The sequence below is a fragment of the Syngnathus leptorhynchus genome, chromosome 1 (assembly GCF_054491065.1).
Source record: "Syngnathus leptorhynchus isolate UIUO chromosome 1, UIUO_Slep, whole genome shotgun sequence".
Classification (NCBI taxonomy): domain Eukaryota; kingdom Metazoa; phylum Chordata; class Actinopteri; order Syngnathiformes; family Syngnathidae; genus Syngnathus; species Syngnathus leptorhynchus.
The window spans coordinates 21,807,822-21,826,376 of record NC_141195.1 but is presented as its reverse complement, the minus strand read 5'-3'; the positions used below and the strand labels follow the sequence as shown (position 1 = coordinate 21,826,376).

Below are 18,555 nucleotides of genomic sequence, written 5' to 3'. Positions count from 1 at the left end.
TTTTTGTACCATAAACAAGTGTCATCATTCAACTGGCATGTTGCATGATGAGTTGGGAGAAAACCTTTTGAGTTTTGTCACGTTACGTACGGTGCATCTCCATCAGAATGTTTCTTTGGCCGACTCAAAACACACGATATCATTTCATAAGCTTTATTTCATAAAAAAGTCAATTGGTTTACATCAGATTAACGAAAGTAGAAACCAATAATCTGATTGCTGGCGAGGCAATATATAGGGCGTGTCTTTCAATGGACTAACCGGTGTGGCCACAACACACGGGAGAGGTAAAAAAAAAAAGGCGGCGTTTGAGTGAGTATGAGCCAAAATGTCAAGTTTAAACTGGAAGGGGCAGAAAAGAAATAGAAAGACAAGAAAAAAAGAACTTTGGCAAAAATTTGTCAGTTGGCCTCACAGTCTTGTGGTAAAGTGATGTGAACTCCGAGTAAAGGCCGGAGCGAGCAGAGGCCACAAGATGACACGGAATGTTTGCTGTCCAAATTAGAGGGCACTACAAGAGCGACAACTGAGGCGGACAACCCACCAACAGTTACAAAGGAGGACCGAGCCCTTGGGGGAAAAAAAAGGTTCGAAAAATAACGTGTGCGACTTGTGAGGGAACTATACCAGGAGGTAGAAAAGTCAGAAGGGCATCGACATTCTACCAATCTCATTTCTACTCGTTTGAAAATAAAAAAAAATAAAGGTGCGGGTACGCAAAGGGGGGAAAAAACTCATCTGGCAACTGAAAATTTCAGTCTGCTTCCTCTTCATCCGATTCAGACTCTGCAGGGAGAAAACATAAAAGTCAAACTTTGGGTAACTTGAACGCAGCATTGAGCAATGTCCAACCTCTGATCTGCCCAATATGGATTTTTTTTTTTTTTTTTTAGGTCGATGCTGATATTTGAAAACGTCAAGGTTTGATACAATTCCCACATTTAACTGATGCACCGATTGAAGGAATCAAAGTTACAATTACGTTGCGTGGAGCATTTTGGAGGATTTAAATGTGAACGAAAACGTAAATTGACTTTTCACAAGTGTCGCTTTGCTTCCTCACCTTCTTCTGCATTCTTCAACCACTCCACAAATTTTTTCATCTGCTCGAGGAAGACGCTCTTCCCCTTGGCGAGGTGGGCTTCGGAGTACCACTTAAGGATGGCCTCTTCACTCAAGACATCCGCTGAGGAAGAGGGAAAAGACGGAAAATCACACATATGTTGATGCTGGCAACAAGAGACCTTGACAGAAAAAAACTGCGAGAGAAAAGAAGAAGTGGCAGACTCTCCACGCCTCACTTTTACGCTACAAGTACATCAAGTATTTGATCACATGCAGTCTGCACGTGATCAAATTATCAATCAATAAGTGCTATAAATAGCGAGACTTCGACTGCCTGAAATTTCAAATCGGCGCAGTAGACTTACATCATTGTGTGTGATGATAACAAGTTAGGGTGTTTTTTTTTGGGGGGGGGGGGGGACAACGAGCAAAAGTGGGTTAGATACATTTGAGTAGGCACGTTTTGTCAAAAATCAATTGCTGTAATGCTTTGCCACAGGAGGAAGCCCATCAGCCACGGACGGAGCTTTGCATGCATTAATGTATGCCGAGTCAGCTTATCATTTTTACATTGCAACACAAACTTTTCCCATCGGCTATGAAAAGCTTCAGGAAGCCTGCGTACAGACCTTTATAGAGGAGCACCACGATCTTCTGGAAGGCCTTCATGAAGTGGATGTTATCGTAGCAGTACTCCTGGATCTTCAGCAGCAGGCTGAGCTCAGAGAGACCCTGGGAGGTGAAGGACTTCAGCAGAGGGCTGTATTGCTGCGGAGAAGAGAGGGTCACGCTGACGCTGAACAAGCGCAAGGCCCATAAAAAAAAAAAAAAAAAAAAAAGAACTGGATGCAGGTAACAAACCTTCAAAAGTTTGATGGCTTGTTCGGTCACCAGCTCTTCCTTTTTATTCCACTCGACAGAGCTCATCACACAAGTCCAAATGATGCTGATCATGGCCTGCTCAGAGAGGTTGGCCTTTTTCATCTCCTCCCTGGTGAAGGCAATGATCTGCGGTGGGGCAAGAGACGGCCGCATTAGCGCCGAGCGCGAGCAACCGTCAGGAAGTCGGCTCGCCTTGCCTCTTTGAGTGGGTCTCCGCGGGACATCTGCTCCTGGAGCTCCTTTTGCAGCTCTTTGCGGGCGCCGATGGATTGCTGGTTGCGGGCAAAGTCGGACAGCTCCTTCAGCCCGGCGTCAGTGAAGTACTTGGAAAAATGCTCGCAGCTCCGCTTGTTGGCGGGGAAAAGTTCCTTCCGGGGGAAAAGGTAGCGGCGTCAGAAAACGCAGGAGCGCGGAATCTTTTGGCTTTCGGCTAAAACGTTTACCATCAGTCTGTTGTCCATGCCGACTTTGCGGAGACTGCCAGCGACAGAGTTGATGTCCTTTTCATTGATCCAAGACTTGAACAACTTGACGGCAAAAGCTGCGGACACTCCTGCACACAAGAGTGCACCGCTTACGACGAAAGTCCCGCCCGCCGGCGGTCGGCACACCACGGCGGCCCCTTACCCTCTTTGACGAGGTTTTCGTTAAAGAGGCTGCTGAGGATGGAGGCCGATATGTTGCCGTTGGCCAGCAGAATGCCGGTCAGCATGGCCAGCTTGTTGCGCTCGGACTCAGTGAACCCTTTCAGGAACAGCAGCAACTGGGCACAACAAAACGATGCTTACAATTATACGATTGCAGAGAAATACGATTTGCAGGCAACGTTGAACATTGCAACATCTCTCACGTCGTGCGCCTTACACAACAGTCAACACCAACTCAGCTTTTCAAAATAAGAAAAAAAGGTGCTCACCTTCTTGATTTCCTCCTCAAAACCTTTTTCCAGGTATTTGTAGCGCCTGATCAGCTTGTTAAAAACCTGAGGGGGAAAATTTGGCGTAAGCGCTCATCCACAGAAGGTTATAAAGATGGAAATATGCAGGAATTTTACAAACTGGAAACTTTTTCTAACAATTTACGGTAGTAACCCAGACATTGTAAAAATTGAAACTTGGTGCCAAACAAGCAACCTAGATTTAGTCTGAAAATATATTTCAGTATAACCCTAAATTAATTATCTATTTACGAACCCTTGATTGGTCAATTTTTTGTTTTGTCTAATGTTGCAAGCAAAAAGTGCACGCAGGCTACAGATGAAAGTAAAATTTAAAGAAGAGCACTTAAGGTACTGGAACGTCCTCATATGGGCATGGGCGGCTGTATTTATGTTTTGAATACCCAAATACCTTTAAAATATTATTTTTCGCTTCACTAGACAGGCAGTTGGCATGGCGGATAATTGTTCACGAGCCATGACTGGCAACAAAAACAACCCTATTGTAATCACCTCCAAAGAGACGTGCTCGTCAGAGGTTAAATGGGAAATTCCACAGCAGATTTTATAATGAAAAAGCCTTTTGGATGAAAGGTGAACCATCTTCGACAAACAAGTCCAGTTACGCTGATTTAAACCTTTAGAATCTAATTTTGGAATATTAGTAGAAATCCCCACTTTAACTTCTGAATTGTAATTATTTCACATTAAATAGACCAGGATGTTTAATGAGACTAAATGAACATTTTTCAGCTTCTCAAGGTAACGAAATACGGGCTTGTCATCTGAACTTCCTGCCTACCTGAGCATATGCTTGCATCGTCTCCAGGTCTTCTTGTGCCGTAAAGAGGCAAAACTCTGTGCGGGTCATGTCGTCAGACAGAGTCCCTCCTGGAGCTGCAGGAGAACGCAAAGATGATTCAGAAACAAACATCAGCTCGACGCGAAGATTGTTGTGAGAGCATCCACACGACGTACCCAGCATTCCACCGGCCACCAGGATGTCAAAGAGTGTCTCGGCATAGCGGCGGTAGTCAAGCTTGGCGCCGGAGGCATCAAGGAACTTCGCAACAGCCTCCAAGTCAGTGCCAGTTTGATTCAAGCCTTGTACGATACTTTCTTGAAACTGAGTAGGATCAAACCTCTCCTTTTCATCTAAAGAGGGAAAGAAAGCACATATTAGGAAGCGGTGCACACCCAAACTAAGCATAAACCAAAGTTAGACCGACCTCTTTTCCTCGTTTTGAAACGCTGGCCTGTTAGCGTTGGCTTTTGCTGCTTTTGATTATTCATAAAAGACACCTTGAAAAAGATGAGAGTGGGTTTAAGGAGGCTTAAACGTGAAACGTTTGTTTCCAGGTGCGTACCCAACTAGTTGCAACGTGAAAAAAACACATTAAATGTTAACAGCTGTCAAAACCAAGACATTGCACGGTTTTGTAAAATGAAGCAATGTCACGAATATAGCAAAAGGAAGCGAAAGTTTCTTTCATACACGGTTGAAGTGGATTATACCTGTCTTTAGCGGACTATACATGGCTTTAGCTGTTAGCTGTTAGCTTTAGCTCCCCGAGGGCCTTACCATGCGCTGAGCTAGCACAGGTTAGCTGGGGCCTCAAACCAGCTCGTTAATCTCAGCAACTAAACTGACAGCGGACTGATTTCGTGAAGCGAGAATTTTTTTATTAACGTGCCCTTTCACTAGGAAAATGTAGGTCAAGTGTCACCTAGCATTTTGAAAGACGTACCAGGCAAGTGAGAAAAATCCCTAAATTGGGCTAATTTAGCGTAACCAGCCTTCGAACGTCGCCCATGACGGCAACACGAATGTGAGACTACGATTTATTTTGACGCCATCGGATCACATGCCTTGTCGTCTTTAGCGACGTGATGACGTGTGACACCAAACAAAGTCAACACACGCAAATACTCACCGAAATGAATGCAGATAAAAAACGGTTATGAACCAGAGACTCGAACGGAGCGTCGCGAATGTGAGAGAGCCCCAAACAAAAAGACCTTCCCGTCAGGACTTCCGCAGACTCCGCCCTCTGCGCATGCGCTTTTCACTGTCACTTCCGCTTCGGAGGAAAAAAAAACCCAGACTTTTTATTATTATTATCCATAAATACCGCTTATTATTATTATTATTATTATTATTATTATTATTATTATTATTATTATTAATTTAGTTTTAATTAATTAATTAATTTATTTTTACTATTATTATCATCCTTATTATTATGTTCTGAAGGATGCTCAACATGACCCGATTCATACATAGAATAAGTCATTAAAGGTTTGGTAGCGGAATAAAAGGTTCAATATTGAAATCGAGTTAAAATGCAACAAAGTATTCCAACCATTCTAAGTGGGTGGGTGTTAGATCGAGGTTTTTTTTTTTTTTTGCATCAAATAACAGAAATCAGTCGCAGAGCATTTTTATCTCCAAAATACTTGTTTAATGAATTTTGCCACATTTGGTTTCGCTAACAACTGTTTCCAAAGTGTAACATACTGCAGATCGACTTTGCTACATGAAAATCATCAAACTGCATTTTCATTGACTGTTTGGCTGCATCACCTTGTAACATTCAAGTGGGAGTTCAACCCCAAGTTACACTGTTGTTTCAAAATCTATGTGGCCCAAATAAATAAGTACAACAATTCTCCTGCCTACATGATGGGAAGTACCTAGCTAGCGCAAGTCACCTGCAAATGTTCAAAGCACTTACTTGAGGGCCATAATTTAACATGTGCTCAAATCAGACCTTGACAAAGAGTAGATAGTGAAGTCAACCATTTTTGACTTTATTCCCCATTGTAAGGAGAAATGCCTTGGTCAAGACTTTGCTCGAGCTGCAGTGATGGACAGACGACATGAAATGATTCGGCATAACATCGTCAGCCATCGTGCATCTTTAGCTTGCATGCGGCATCTTCTGCTACCAGGTGGTTACATTTGGAAGAGATGAGCTGGTGGGAGTCAATCACTGTTCCTCCAGCAAAGGTACAAAGGCCTCACTCTTTGAAAGTATGACACTTTCGCCGGAAAGTGCCGGATGCTACCGTAACAGTCGTTCCGCCACCAGCAGCAATCAAAGCATTTCAGACCTCCTTGCATTCATTCATGATTTTTCTTTCCTTCCTATTAAGGCTTCATGACCTTGACATCATTTTGTCTTCTTGGACTGCAGGTGCAAGGAGGATCTTTTGTGGGTCCCCATAATAATCTTGTGGGACTGAGGTGCTGACCGATGCCACGGGGCCAGAAGCTTGTCTTCGCCGTTCGTCTCGACGATTTACGATCGCTCATGCGTACGTGTGTCATTTGCATGGGAGATTGTGAAATGTGCTCCCTGAAAATAAATCGATTTGCAGCGCTTACAAAATGTAATAGACCACCGCCCCATCTGCTCTCGATAGTGCTACAATTAAATATCGGTTGAAAATAAAAATCTTTATTGTGGACTCAATACCGTTTTTTTTTTATTATTATCTGCAGCTGTTTTATATGGGGCTACAGAAAAAAAATCACACCTGACTTTATTGCTAAAAAATTAATTATTATGCATAATACTGTATTTCATTTTATTTCAATCTGTCATGTGCTGCTATAACACCACGTTCAAGGATTGACATGATGTCTTATCTATGCTTAATTGATTTGTGACTTGGAGAAGCGCCTGTCACCCCTTCCGCCCAAAAATGGCTATGAAAGCTGAATTCGAAAGAAATTCCTCCCCGTTGTGAATCAGAAGAAATCACAGAAATTCAAAGAGTGGTGGTCAACCCCTAGAAATATTGCAAGTTTGCATGGAGCTTATTTTGGCATGATGTAACATCTAAAAGGCTTGCAATGTGCCACATGCTTGTTTTAAATGCAAAAATATGCTACACGTTAGTTTCCTGTTTTACAAAAAGCACAGTAGCTAGTCATTATTATTTCTTGTCAAATGATGGGGCGGGGATTATCGGATTATGTTTAATTGAATCATGACAGGTGGTCCACTAAATGTGTTAAGTACCGAATATGCCCGCTGGAAATAATTACTTGCATTTAAGCGTAGGTTTATTTTGGCGTCTCTAAATATTCTAAATGATGATGCGCGGGGGGGACGTGCAAGGTGTCCCCCGCATGCTGTCACGTAAGATGCAGACCTATCATTGCCTCTTCTTCTTCTGCTTGAGCGCTTTCCTCCTCTTGACGATCATCTCGTGCAACTTGTCCATGCCCTCGTGTAGACCCTCGCCAATAATGGCGCAGGCGGGCTGGACATGGTACGGCGTGGACGGGCTCAGTTCGGACAGGGCCAGCTGCCGCTCAATGTCGGCCACGTCCAGGGCCCGCGGCAGGTCCTGTTTGTTGGCGATGACCAGCAGCGGGGTCCCGTGGTTCTCGGAGAAGCGGGTGATCTTGTGCAGCTCGGCCCGGGCTTCCTCCAGCCGCTCGGCGTCCACCGAGTCCACCACGTAGACGATGCCGTCCGTGCAGCGGCTGTAGGGCTTCCAAAGGGGCCGCAGCTTCTCTTGGCCGCCGACGTCCCAGAAGTGGCAGCTGATACCCCTGGATGTACCCGCGCCACCCAGCCGGATCCTCTCCGTGTTGAAGCCGATGGTGGGCACCGTGTTGACGAACTCGTTGAACCGGAGCCGGTAGAGCACGGTGGTTTTGCCCGCGGAGTCCAAGCCGAGCATGACAATGTGCAGGGACTGGAAGGCTGCCAGGTTGGAGAAACTAGTCCCCATCCTGCAGGCGCGGCATCAAGCCTGGGATGGGAGGATGCTTAATCGAAAGGGACCCCGGGCCGCCTGAGCAGCGGCTCGGGAGAGTGGCGCAGAGCACACTCCGGCAGCCTCAATCTTAATCTCCTCAACCTCCTTAACCTCCGCATCCCTGCATATCCGCGGCCTGGCTTTGCTCCTCAAGCACTCGTAACACAGCGTGGAAATGTCACATTATGTCCCCTCGTGCGTCTGCAACGTCACGTCGCGGTGCTGAGTTTGCTAAGCCACACGAGCGCGTGACGCGTGGACAAAAAAAACAACAAACCATGTAGCGATCAGAATGCTTGCAGCAGGATGGCTGAGAACTAATATCCGGTTTTGGGAGGATGAAAAAACAAAGGAAAGAAAAGACAGGTTCACGATTATACTGGCTGCTTGACAACGTAAAGTCGAATGCTTTTATTCTGAAGCTTTGCGTGTACTATTTCCTCTGCGTACAAAACCGTAAAGGTCACATCTGCATGCTTGCACTGCGGGAAAGCTTTATTATTATTATTTAACCATTATCCAAACCGCATTATTATTATTATTATTATTATTGTTATTATTATTATTATTATTATTATTACTTCAGTAGGCAACGATGGAAAACGTTTTCTTTGTCTGCGGAGGGTTATTTATTATTTTTTTGTTATTTATATGGACGATGACATTAACGTTTATTTTAACACGCGTGGGCTTGTTACATTCTTGTAGCCACTAGATAGCAGCAGAGTTTCGTCACATGAGAATGTAACACAGGTCGCAATTGAACCAAGGTCGGACGTTCCCGCAAGTTGCTGTGCGGTCTTTCAAGCTGCATTTACAATGCCTGGTTCACTATTTAGCGAAACAAAATTCTTTGGTAAATTAGAAATGCCAAGGGGTTTTTCTTCTTCTATTTTTTGACAAAGCGGCAATATATACAAATTTATTTCTTGCATCAAGTCTAGTTGCATGAAAATGCAAATGCCACCCTCCCGCCCAAAAAAAGTGGCATTGAAACTGAGTCACCACAATAAACTTTAAACTGGCGGAACTTGTAGGTTAAGTGAAAACAAATTAACCTCGTTCCATACACGCAGTGAAAAACACACTGGAGTTTACCTTATATTGTCTTTAAAATATATATATATATATATATATATATATATATAAGCAAAAAGTCGTTTCTAGGATATGACTGAACTCCACAAGGGGGAGCAAATAAGAGGCAGCCACAAAAAAAAAAAAAAAATGGACATATCCAGCACAGAATGTAGGATTTTTCGTTGTTTGGATTTAAAAGCAACAGCAGTTTGTTGACATGCATATGTCAATATTTGGCATGCTATGCAGTACACAATAAAAAGCCGAGTTTAAGTTTGGAACTCAGAATCTGCCTGCTCAATCATTCATCCATTTTACAAACCGCTTATCCTCACGCTTGACCGGCAACTATGGCAGATCAGACAGCAAAGTCGCCATAGCCGGTGGGACAGAAGGCGGCACTTCGGAGGATGTCGAGGCAGTTGACGAGGATGAGGGTGCCGGTCAGATGCTTCCACCTCTTGGTGATGGGGTTCCTCATCTTGTCCAGACCGACATGGAGCTCCTGGATGACATCCCGATAGCTGTCTCCTACGTGCGCTGCCCACGTCAGCAGGAAGTCGTAAGCTGGTTTCCACATGGACTGATGGGATGTAGATCAAGGTTGAGTGGCAAAGCCATATTTTGGAAGAAAAACATACACGTTGGTCAATCTTCAGAAACAGCACGTTCTATCGTTCTGGTGCGTCATTTAAATTGGCAAAACTTTTGATGTCTGATCTACAAACCCTAAATGACAATTATCAGCGGCGTGCTCTCACCTCATTGTCCAGCACGCCGCTTTTATCCCGATGCGGTGCCTCGTAAGCCTCCATCTGCTGCTTGGACACCCTGGCCAGTTTTTCTGCAAGTTCCCTCCAGCGGGATGCCACCTCCACCGCCGTGGTCAGTAGGACAAAGTCCAGAACCAATCTGGCAACAAGACCCTGGCAGTCCATCTTGAGCAAGGCCTGACGGTGGTGGCAGGAAGGGTTAACAAAACGTCATTTCAAGATTCCCAAAGTGGGAAGCAACTTTCATGTAACATCCCCGGCCGGCACGCTCTCCTTCGGACCGCCTGGCTGAGCCGAACGGGCGGCCTTCGAACGCGCGTTCCCATTTAAGCCGCATGAAGGCTTGGCTTTAAAAATAGTACCCCAAACACCTACGGTACACGGTAGGCTTCTTGGGCACAATGGCCTTACGTGCAATGAAGTAGCTTTGTGTCATTTAAGCCGGAAAGGATTGAAGTGCAACATGTCCCATGAAACACAAAACAGTTTCAAAACAAAGCTCAGGAGTTCAGAAGAGGCGGAACCTGAATCTATTGCAGCGTTGACACGAGTGATGGGAAAATGAGGCTTCAGATTTGCTTCATGAACCAGTTGTATTTTATTTACTCCTCTAGATGGCACTGTTGGTGTGAATTAAGCAGTTTTAGAAATGACAAGTCAGTATACTTTTAACCCAATGTTGAACAGAGAGTGCCCTGTAGAGGAGTGAAAAAAATTACAACAGCTTCATGAAGTACATTTGAAGCTTCATTTGTCAACTTGACAACTAAAGTCTAAGGCCGATTCTGAATGGTTGAGCATCTGATGGTGGTGCTAAATTGCACCTTTTTAGATGTGATGATTGAGTGAACACACTCTAGTCGGGTGTAACCCGATCAGGCGCTTGAAGAGACCGGCCCAGCCAGTGTCGGATGCCCCTCGAGCTAGGCTTCCTGCTCACATTTCACACTTGTGAAGAAGGAAGATGGCTTCATGTCGTTTTGTAGCTGTGAGCGAGTGCAAAAGTGGACAAAATTGTTGTCTTGCTAAATGATAACCTGTGATGTTGGGGGTGCATCTACTCTCTTTGTTTTCTTGTGGTATCAGTTATCACTTCCCACAGTTTTTCATCCCGGTTCGGCAAGCGGGTTCTGGCCCAAAGCCGCTGACAAATTTCAATCCGGCTTCACTTTGAGCCTCAAGAAAGAATGAAAGGCTTGTTTACTTGGCAAGGATGAAATGTTTGATTGAGCAATAGTTATGTAAGACGGTTCCAAGGCTTTGAAAGGCACAGCGTGCCCAAATAAACGGGAAACGCCAGACCCAAAGTGATTGGCTGCAAATAAACTTTTGGGTTATGCTAATGATCCGCTTTGATGAATTTTGTCGGAATTTTGCCAGAATTTTGTCAAACTTTTCTCAGAATTTTCTGAGAATCCCTGAGTTTTCTGACAATTTTCTGAGAATCCCTGAGTTTACTGAGAATTTTCTGAGAATTTTTCTGAGTTTTCAGTGAATTTCTGAGAATTTTCTCAGAATTTTGTCTGTCGCCTGCATTTCGGCAAGTCATTTTACAATCGAGCCACTTGTTGCCACAACTTATACTCACCATCATGAGCTCCCTCTGAAATGACTTCCTCCCTTTGCTCTCCGCATTGGTGCACTCCTCTTTGAGTTTCTCCAGAACACACGCTACCTTCTCTGGCTCGTTGTCCAGCTCGGTCCGACAGAAGTAGTCCAGCGGCAAGTTCCCGTAGCCCAGCGCGTCGGCAAACGCTCCCCAGTTTGAGACGTTCTCCATCAGAAGGGTCCTCACGGTGGCATAGATGTATGTCAGAAATTTGCACGGTTTGAGGATCTGCTCCAGCAGCGTCGTGGTCGTTAAATCTGGCCCACACCAATGAATGGGCTTGACTTTTCCCAAAAGCAAAACGTTCTTGGCGTGGACCAGCCCCGTCTTGCCCTGATAGAACGCGATGTACCATTCTTTAGTGCGTAGCTGCCCTCTGAGCTTGATCTTCTCCTCACTGAGCAGGGCGATGATGTCGCCTTTCTTGTACTCCAGCAGGTAATTATTCTTGTGCTGCCGTATTACCGTTTTAATCAGCTTGCCGAATTTTAAGCTGGTTATACGACGCTCCTGAAATTTGGGGTATTTGGAGGTGACAGCCAGCGGCGACAGGGTAATCTTACCCACCTCGTTTTTTTTCAAGAATCTCCTCTGGCCCGTCGTCCTTGCTTCGGACTTTGGCGGCGGTTGCGGCGTTTGGATGCAGAACTGGGTAAGGGTGCAGTCCAGCGTGTCCTTGACTTGGACCCTGAGAGTGAAGTCTGAGACGATATTGGGGTCGCGCGAAGACATCACGTAAACCAATCGGCCGACCTTGCCCAGTTTCAGTTGAAATCCGCGGACGAGGCCGGCACCATCGCAGGCTTTTACCTGATAGTGGGCTACATTGGGGTACAGCCCCACCTGGAGATCCTGAGGGGACCTAAGGATAAAAAGCTGCTTTCCCCACAACTGGAGGCTGACTGGAGGGGTGGAGCAAGCTAAGCGACCCACCTGACTCAGCAGTAAGGTCTTCGGGGCGCAGTCATGGACAAACACGGCCACGACGGTCTTAAAAGAAGGGTGGATGTGCTTGGGTCCGTAAACTCCGAGCGTGACCGTTCTCTGCATGTGGTCCCACACGCTCACGCCGTGACTGATGTTCAGTGACCGAACCACAACCGCCACGTACATGCACGACTCAAGACTGTCCAGCCGCACTTGGACCATGTCCTTATAAATGTAACAAGTCGGAATGGGCGCGTAGGGTCCATCTTTGCTTTCGCTCCGAACACAAAGTATTTCGGCGGAGCGGTCGCTCTCCGTCTTTACAGCGACTGACACTTGAATCTCCAAAGTGACAAAAGACTTGGTCTCCATGTTGCTGAGCTTGATCTCCACTACCGGGCTGACAGTGGAGCAGCTATTGTTGTTGAGCTCCAAGGGAAGATCCAGTAAGGCTCTCATGGAGATCTGCTGATGGTCGCCGTGGCAAACGTGCCCTTCGGGAACGTGGAGGGTGATGTTGGTGTCCGGCAGCTGAACCACACCTCCGCCGCTATCCAAGCCACACACAATGCTGGTCTCAACGGGTTGGGTCTGACCCCATCCCGGACTCTGGCCTAAGGATTCCAGGTCATGGCAAGACCTGGCCAGTTTTCGGTGGTTGAGCCAAGCCGTTCGGAAGTCCTCGCGGCTTTGAAACTGCTCCGGCGAAGGTGCTTTCAGGCCCGTGAAGAAACAGGAGGAAGGTATGCTCGGATTTGATTGCGCTTGTAGAAGCCAGAGTTGGGAAAGACTCTGGGAACGTTTACTCCTTAAAAGAGGATCGGGACAACTGCTGAAATTAATATTCTTGGTATCACTGTTGGAGTCGTTTGGATTTGCAAATGTGTCAAAAAGAATCAAATCAGCAGAGTTTGTCACACATTGGCGGTTCTGGTCTGAGGGATGCACAAAGGGGTTTTCACAAAACGGATAGTTGTTAGCTCTCCACTCCCCTAAGCCTTCAAAGTCCTTCGGCAGCTCCTCTTCCTCTCCAAGACTGTCGATCACTCCGCTATCACTAAGCGAACAATTCCTGAAGTTAAGCAGTTTGACACAAGCAGCGGGGATGTAGCCCATCTCCCTGTTATTGTGTGCGTACCACCACTCGCCGCCCGACGTGTCCAGAACAAAAAGTCGATCGCCTTTGGAGAATTTCAGGCTGACTAAACTGGTGGGCAAATAATCCTTGATGGCCACCACTTCCTGTGCAGCTCCATATGAGGTAGACGTGTCCAGTCTTAAGACACTGGAAGAAGGCACTGAAACCAAAAGAGATTAATAAAAGTTAATTCAACGATATGGACTCAGCTCATGGTACAAATCAATAAACGATTTGGATCGTGAATGCTTTTTTTTTTTATCTGAACGTCTTAGTTCAGGGGTGTCAAACTCATATTTATCAAATATTTTAAAAAGATGAATGGTAGTAAATATTGGAGAAAAGACAATTTGTAATTTTAGTATTGACACGAAGTTTTTTTGCGGGCCACAAAAAATGATGTGGCGGGCCGTATCTGGCCCCCGGTCCTTGTGTTTGACACCTATGTCTTAGTTGTTCTGAAAAATAGAGTTGCTCTTTAGAAATGGACCAAAATATTACAGACACAGTAAACAAAAATGGGAGACAAATATTTTCACTCCCACTCTGCCTGCTTTTGTCCAGTTGTCATTTGCATTGAAAACGCAAGCGAGACATGAAATGGAAACACATTTCTTCTGAAGTTGTTATTCATCTCACAATCATACAACTTTCATAATTCAGTGCATAATCTACTATTTTTAGATTAGATCATTAGGGCAGATGGAACATTTTAAAAAAGCAGACATGCAGTCTAGTTAGTGGCGCTTTGTATGGATGGCCACATTGCGGTGGGATGAGAGGGCAAATCAAAGGAATCATACCCAAAGAGAACATTTCATCATGACCTTTGACTTGCGAGAGGCTGGCCCGACACTTCTGGCCCAGATCCTCGAGCATCCCCTCAGACTTGCAACGAGGGAGGAGGTGATCGCCGCTTGTCATGCTGACCATTGGATGGGCAGCCGTGGTGGGCCGAGTCTCATTCAAATGCTTTTCATCTGGAAAGGAATGACTGATTTCTTCAAACATTTAGAAAATGTAAACAAAAAAATCCAACAGAAAAAGTAGTGTGTGAAAAATGACCAGAGCGGATAATCGGAAAGACAAAATGGAACGGTGCCTACGTCTGTGCGTGTCTCAGATGAAGGATTTTCAGATTAGCAGGTGACCTTATTGGCAGGGTGAAGACGCACTCGCTAATTTGCTGTGACATGAATACGATATTTGATATACTTTGATGGAAATGCCGCAAGGCTGATAGGGGCAAAAATGACAAGATTCATCATTATCATTATACTTTTGTAATCAGAAACATATTTTACCACTACTTTTGAACATAGTCATTTTATATTGATCAAATTTAAAGCAAAAACACAAATGTTATCATTATAAGCGTGAGAGAAAATAATCTTTCAGATATGTGTGATCCTGCAAATTGACCGCTTGCTGCTTCCAATTAAGCCGGCTCCTCTGCGGCAAAGTAATAATCCACAAGAATGCAGAATTGCCAAGGCTCACCTTAGGTTCTGGTTTCTTCATTTTTCAGATTCTAGTAAAAAAGTTGATCAAATTAAATCTCTCATCCCAGTTCTGAAGTTTAAGTCCACCGGAGTGTTCTGCACTGAAGGAGGTTGCTTTTGTCCGTGCCGTGGGAGATGTGTGTGTGTGCGTGTGTGTAGGGGGGCGTCAGAACAGGGGTGGAGCTACCGACACACTCGGGTTTCAGCAAAATTGAACCTTGAACCGAATGGATTGATACCTACTGCTGCCAAACTAAAAAGAAGTAGACTCAATATGTTATTCTCGGAAAGCACTGTGATCTGCAGTGTAATTATTTTATCAGAAAAAAATATTTTATTTTTGAAATTTAAAAATAATTGTATACCCCCTCTCAAACTGTCTTATGTCATTTTGAATAAATCTTTATACCCAAATGGGTGTGGGTTTTTTTTCCATGCTAAAAGAATTGAAATGACCAAAAAAAAAAATATTTTTTAAAATCCCTCTAAATCTTTTGACAATCAAATTTTCCAACATTGTCATCGTTCAAAATGTGGATTCTCCTCTTGGGGGATTTGTTTGTGGTGTACTAGTAGGCTGTCATAGCGCACACCATGTTACCTTACCGTACTTTTTGTACTTCAGAGTCGGCATTTTTTTTCTTCTCAGTGATAAAATAAGAACTTTTTGTTTACTAAATAAAATGCAAAGTGAAAGTACTTCAGCTACCTCTGCTGACATCTCGGATTGAAGAAGCTCATGACTAACAATAGAATCACTTTTCTTTTCATTGTTGAGTCACCATTCAAACGAATGTTGCGGTTTCATCTCATTTCATCGGAAGGATTTCAAAGTGGGACCTGCTTGAAAGGAACAAATTCACTGGCGGCACATTCTCATCATCATAATGAGACACCCCTTTTTGGTTTCCACGTCAGAAGTGCACTTTGAGGTGCTGCACGGAGACAGGACTCACTTTGATACATTGTGTTTTTGTATTGACCACCAGGTGGCAGTATAATATACAAACATAAATGACTCACCACTATTCAGTAAAGTGCAGTGATTTTTTGCTGAGACAAATGGAGGGGCATATGACTGTCTGTCTACATGTGTTGCTGCACTTCTGCTGTGGTGGGCCTGTTATTCATGACTGTATTCATCAGTTTCTCATTAGCACGAGTAATTATGGTGCAAGAGAAATATGCATTTGAAAGAGGTGATGCGGCAAAGAAGATCAAGAGCAGGCTGCTCTTAGAAGACCTTCCGGTTTCCATCTGTCCAACTAGTTCAACCTGGAAAGTAGAATTAAAATGTGGGCCATCAGGTGCGAGTGCGTGGAGGTTAGACACGCTGATCCACGAGCGTCTAATCCGATCGGGGGTAGGGGGGGTGAGAGTGGTGGCTCTAAAAGATTATGGGATTAGGGAGGGGAATATCTCACACGAGACAACCAGATCTTCCATCGCCACGGTGACAGATAGTTTACGTCAGACTCGTCAGCTGCAGTTCCAACTATTCCACAGGCCTAGAGCGCCCTCTTGCTGTTTAATGTAAACATAACATTTCAAATGATATAATGTGTTAATAATTACACACATAAATCGCTCCTGTCAAACTATGAAAAAAACGGCGACGTATAGTTCGGAAAATACGGTAGTTCATTTATAATTTAAGTAGGTCAAAATCCACACTGAGATTAAAAAACATTTTTTTACAAGCAGGGCTAGGCAAATAAAGCAACATTGACGTTAAGTAAAAGAAGACAAGGCAACTTCACACACTTCATTGCATCTGATCTAATTACAGAATAACTTTACCGGTGGTGTTGGCTTTGGGTCAAGGGTTGTGTGATGTTCTTCTTTCACAATGACCGTTTGTTTTTGAACAACAAGCTTGCGCTCCAACTTTACTTTTTACACACTGTCATCCACCTGGAAGTGTCTTTCTCCGTTCCCTTTTTTTGCTGATTTAAACATCACTGACAATCATGGAAACCTCTGCTGGTCACATTGAATATTACAGTTGACCATATATCACAACAGGTTGGAGTTAGATTTAGGATTAGGGTCAGTTGGTTGATTGGTCGGTTGGTTGGAGCCAAACCCGTCATTTTTTTAATGTGTGATCTCTACGCCGATGTCTCTTCCCCAATGGAGGGAGGAGCCACAGGTCCAGATCGACCACACCCATCTCTATGTGCATGTGTGTGTGTTTCTAAACACACCAGAATTTGCTGCAGTCAGACTCTCTTGAGCTGGTGAGTTTTGGTCATATTGCACATATTTTTCACATATTGTAATCATCAAGACTTAAACCGCTGTACACACGCAGCCTATATAAGGCGAGGACACTAATTATTGCCGTTTAACAAAGGGCGTGCAAGGAATAATAAATATTGAGTTCATGTCATGTTCATCATTCTGACATTTTGCAAGCTTAGTGGTGGGTAAATTCCAACAAGGATTTGAAAGGTCAAAATAGCAAAGAGAAACAAAATGTGAATTTGTGAGTTTTTATTTGGTTTCCAGGTTGTTGTGGCCATGGGAGTTTCCGTGACTCCTCCTCCCTTACATCCCGAGTCAACAACCAAAACTGTGGCTGGTATGTGCATCAAAGTTGCCGAATGAAGACTTCTTGTCAGAGAGCAACACGCTCTTAGTTCAATATTGTAAAAGTCAACAAAGAGTCGAGGCAGATAGGCCGCGAACATTTGTGAAACCACAAATGTTTGCTCTTGTGACTGCCACATGAATACATTCATTCCTCCTGCACTTCTGCTCCACCCTCTCCTCACCTGGTACGCTTTTAGATTTCACTTAGTTCAAAATTTACCATTAGGTCACATGTACAAAAAAAAAAAAGATGACAGCACTACTAAGGCTGAATGAGGAGGAGGGCGTGTCTTATCAGCATTACATCAGAGTAGAGTCTCTGAAGGAGGAACTCCCTTGGGCAGCGTCTGTTGCCGTGGAGATAAGAGTAACCAGGAGCTCGTGCCCTCCAATTTTGGCTTGGGCCAAGGGACCACTGTACTCATAGCGGTGCATAGTGACCTTTTGTGACATTTGTGTTTTGTGATATTTGGTTTAGTGTGTTTGGTTTGCCATGCAATTTTTTTTTCTGCGGGGATGAAAAATGAGTGCTCGGGAAAAAGCACTTTCTTCTTTCATGAGAAGAACAGTCAGATAAGGAATGTGAATACACTCCAACTTGTGTTGTCTTTTCGATTTTTTTAAAGACCTTGACATGGATGGCAGTATCATCGGAGCCTTGATTGGAGGTGAGATATTTTATTTTTCTAGACAGCGTTATTTTTGCTTTTGTGCATGTAACTTAAATAGTATGACTTGCACTTTTGCACTGTTTCCTTTTGTAGGCGTCATAGGTGCCACACTCATCTTCATCTGCGTGATAGCATTGTTGCTATGGTTCCGCTCCAGAGAGAAGGGCTCTTATATCACCCATGAGATGGACAACCAGGATGATGAAATGGGCAACCTGGATGAAGATGATTGTGATGACAGTGATAATGATGATGACAATGACTTTGTTTATTCTGACGCAGAACCCCAACACAAAGAACTTTTTGAGATTAGTGAGGAAGTAGAGCAAGAAGGTGTACATATTTGACTGGAAGATTATGAAAGCTTTTCTAAATGTCTTATTTAATATTATATGCACACTTGTGCAACTCCATCTAAGATACATTTTTGCATCTCCTCCCAATTTTTTTTTTTGCAATTAAGTTGATTCATATATGAGAATTAATCAGGTGCCATAGCCACCAACCTTAAGAGATATCATTTTGTAATTTTGAACTTGTCAAGGTTTTATTTTCATGTAATTAAAATTAACTTGTGAACAGCACTACCTTGTGGCTAAA

At 44.1% G+C, this 18,555-nt stretch overlaps 4 protein-coding genes across 8 annotated transcripts; 1 reads left to right on the top strand and 3 right to left on the bottom strand.

The window, feature by feature from the left end:
- Positions 1–139: 139 nt before the first annotated feature.
- On the bottom strand, positions 140–4,959 carry LOC147062697 (eIF5-mimic protein 2-A). Of its 2 annotated transcripts, none has more exons than XM_085923726.1 (12): positions 4,819–4,959; positions 4,114–4,186; positions 3,863–4,039; positions 3,687–3,781; positions 2,864–2,929; positions 2,575–2,710; positions 2,391–2,500; positions 2,145–2,315; positions 1,927–2,073; positions 1,695–1,833; positions 1,064–1,186; positions 140–786 (listed from the first exon to the last, which is right to left on the bottom strand). In XM_085923726.1, exons 2-12 carry the CDS (start codon positions 4,175–4,177, stop codon positions 755–757), a joined length of 1,260 nt encoding a protein of 419 aa, XP_085779852.1. In that variant the 5' UTR covers positions 4,178–4,186; positions 4,819–4,959; the 3' UTR covers positions 140–754. The 2 variants fall into 2 exon arrangements, with proteins under 2 accessions (XP_085779852.1, XP_085779860.1); XM_085923734.1 differs by lacking the exon at positions 4,819–4,959 and adding an exon at positions 4,633–4,757.
- A 377-nt stretch (positions 4,960–5,336) lies between these two features.
- LOC147062696 (ADP-ribosylation factor-like protein 4C) lies at positions 5,337–8,091 on the bottom strand. Its single transcript, XM_085911890.1, has one exon. It carries the CDS (start codon positions 7,631–7,633, stop codon positions 7,049–7,051), a length of 585 nt encoding a protein of 194 aa, XP_085768016.1. The 5' UTR covers positions 7,634–8,091; the 3' UTR covers positions 5,337–7,048.
- A 9-nt stretch (positions 8,092–8,100) lies between these two features.
- LOC147062695 (SH3 domain-binding protein 4-A-like) lies at positions 8,101–16,622 on the bottom strand. 3 transcript variants are annotated; one of them, XM_085911869.1, is made up of 5 exons: positions 16,490–16,622; positions 13,991–14,167; positions 11,102–13,347; positions 9,502–9,690; positions 8,104–9,323 (listed from the first exon to the last, which is right to left on the bottom strand). In XM_085911869.1, the coding sequence occupies exons 2-5, from the start codon at positions 14,118–14,120 to the stop codon at positions 9,099–9,101; spliced, it is 2,790 nt and encodes a 929-aa protein (XP_085767995.1). In that variant the 5' UTR covers positions 14,121–14,167; positions 16,490–16,622; the 3' UTR covers positions 8,104–9,098. The 3 variants fall into 3 exon arrangements, with proteins under 3 accessions (XP_085768004.1, XP_085767995.1, XP_085767986.1); XM_085911860.1 differs by lacking the exon at positions 16,490–16,622 and adding an exon at positions 14,688–14,921 and having other exon boundaries at positions 8,105–9,323; XM_085911878.1 differs by lacking the exon at positions 16,490–16,622 and having other exon boundaries at positions 8,101–9,323; positions 13,991–14,159.
- Positions 16,623–16,878: 256 nt separating this feature from the next.
- On the top strand, positions 16,879–18,490 carry LOC147062694 (uncharacterized). 2 transcript variants are annotated; one of them, XM_085920373.1, is made up of 4 exons: positions 16,879–16,929; positions 17,201–17,273; positions 17,911–17,952; positions 18,049–18,490. In XM_085920373.1, the coding sequence occupies exons 2-4, from the start codon at positions 17,213–17,215 to the stop codon at positions 18,300–18,302; spliced, it is 357 nt and encodes a 118-aa protein (XP_085776499.1). In that variant the 5' UTR covers positions 16,879–16,929; positions 17,201–17,212; the 3' UTR covers positions 18,303–18,490. The 2 variants fall into 2 exon arrangements, with proteins under 2 accessions (XP_085776499.1, XP_085776508.1); XM_085920382.1 differs by lacking the exon at positions 16,879–16,929 and having other exon boundaries at positions 17,003–17,273.
- Positions 18,491–18,555: the final 65 nt, after the last annotated feature.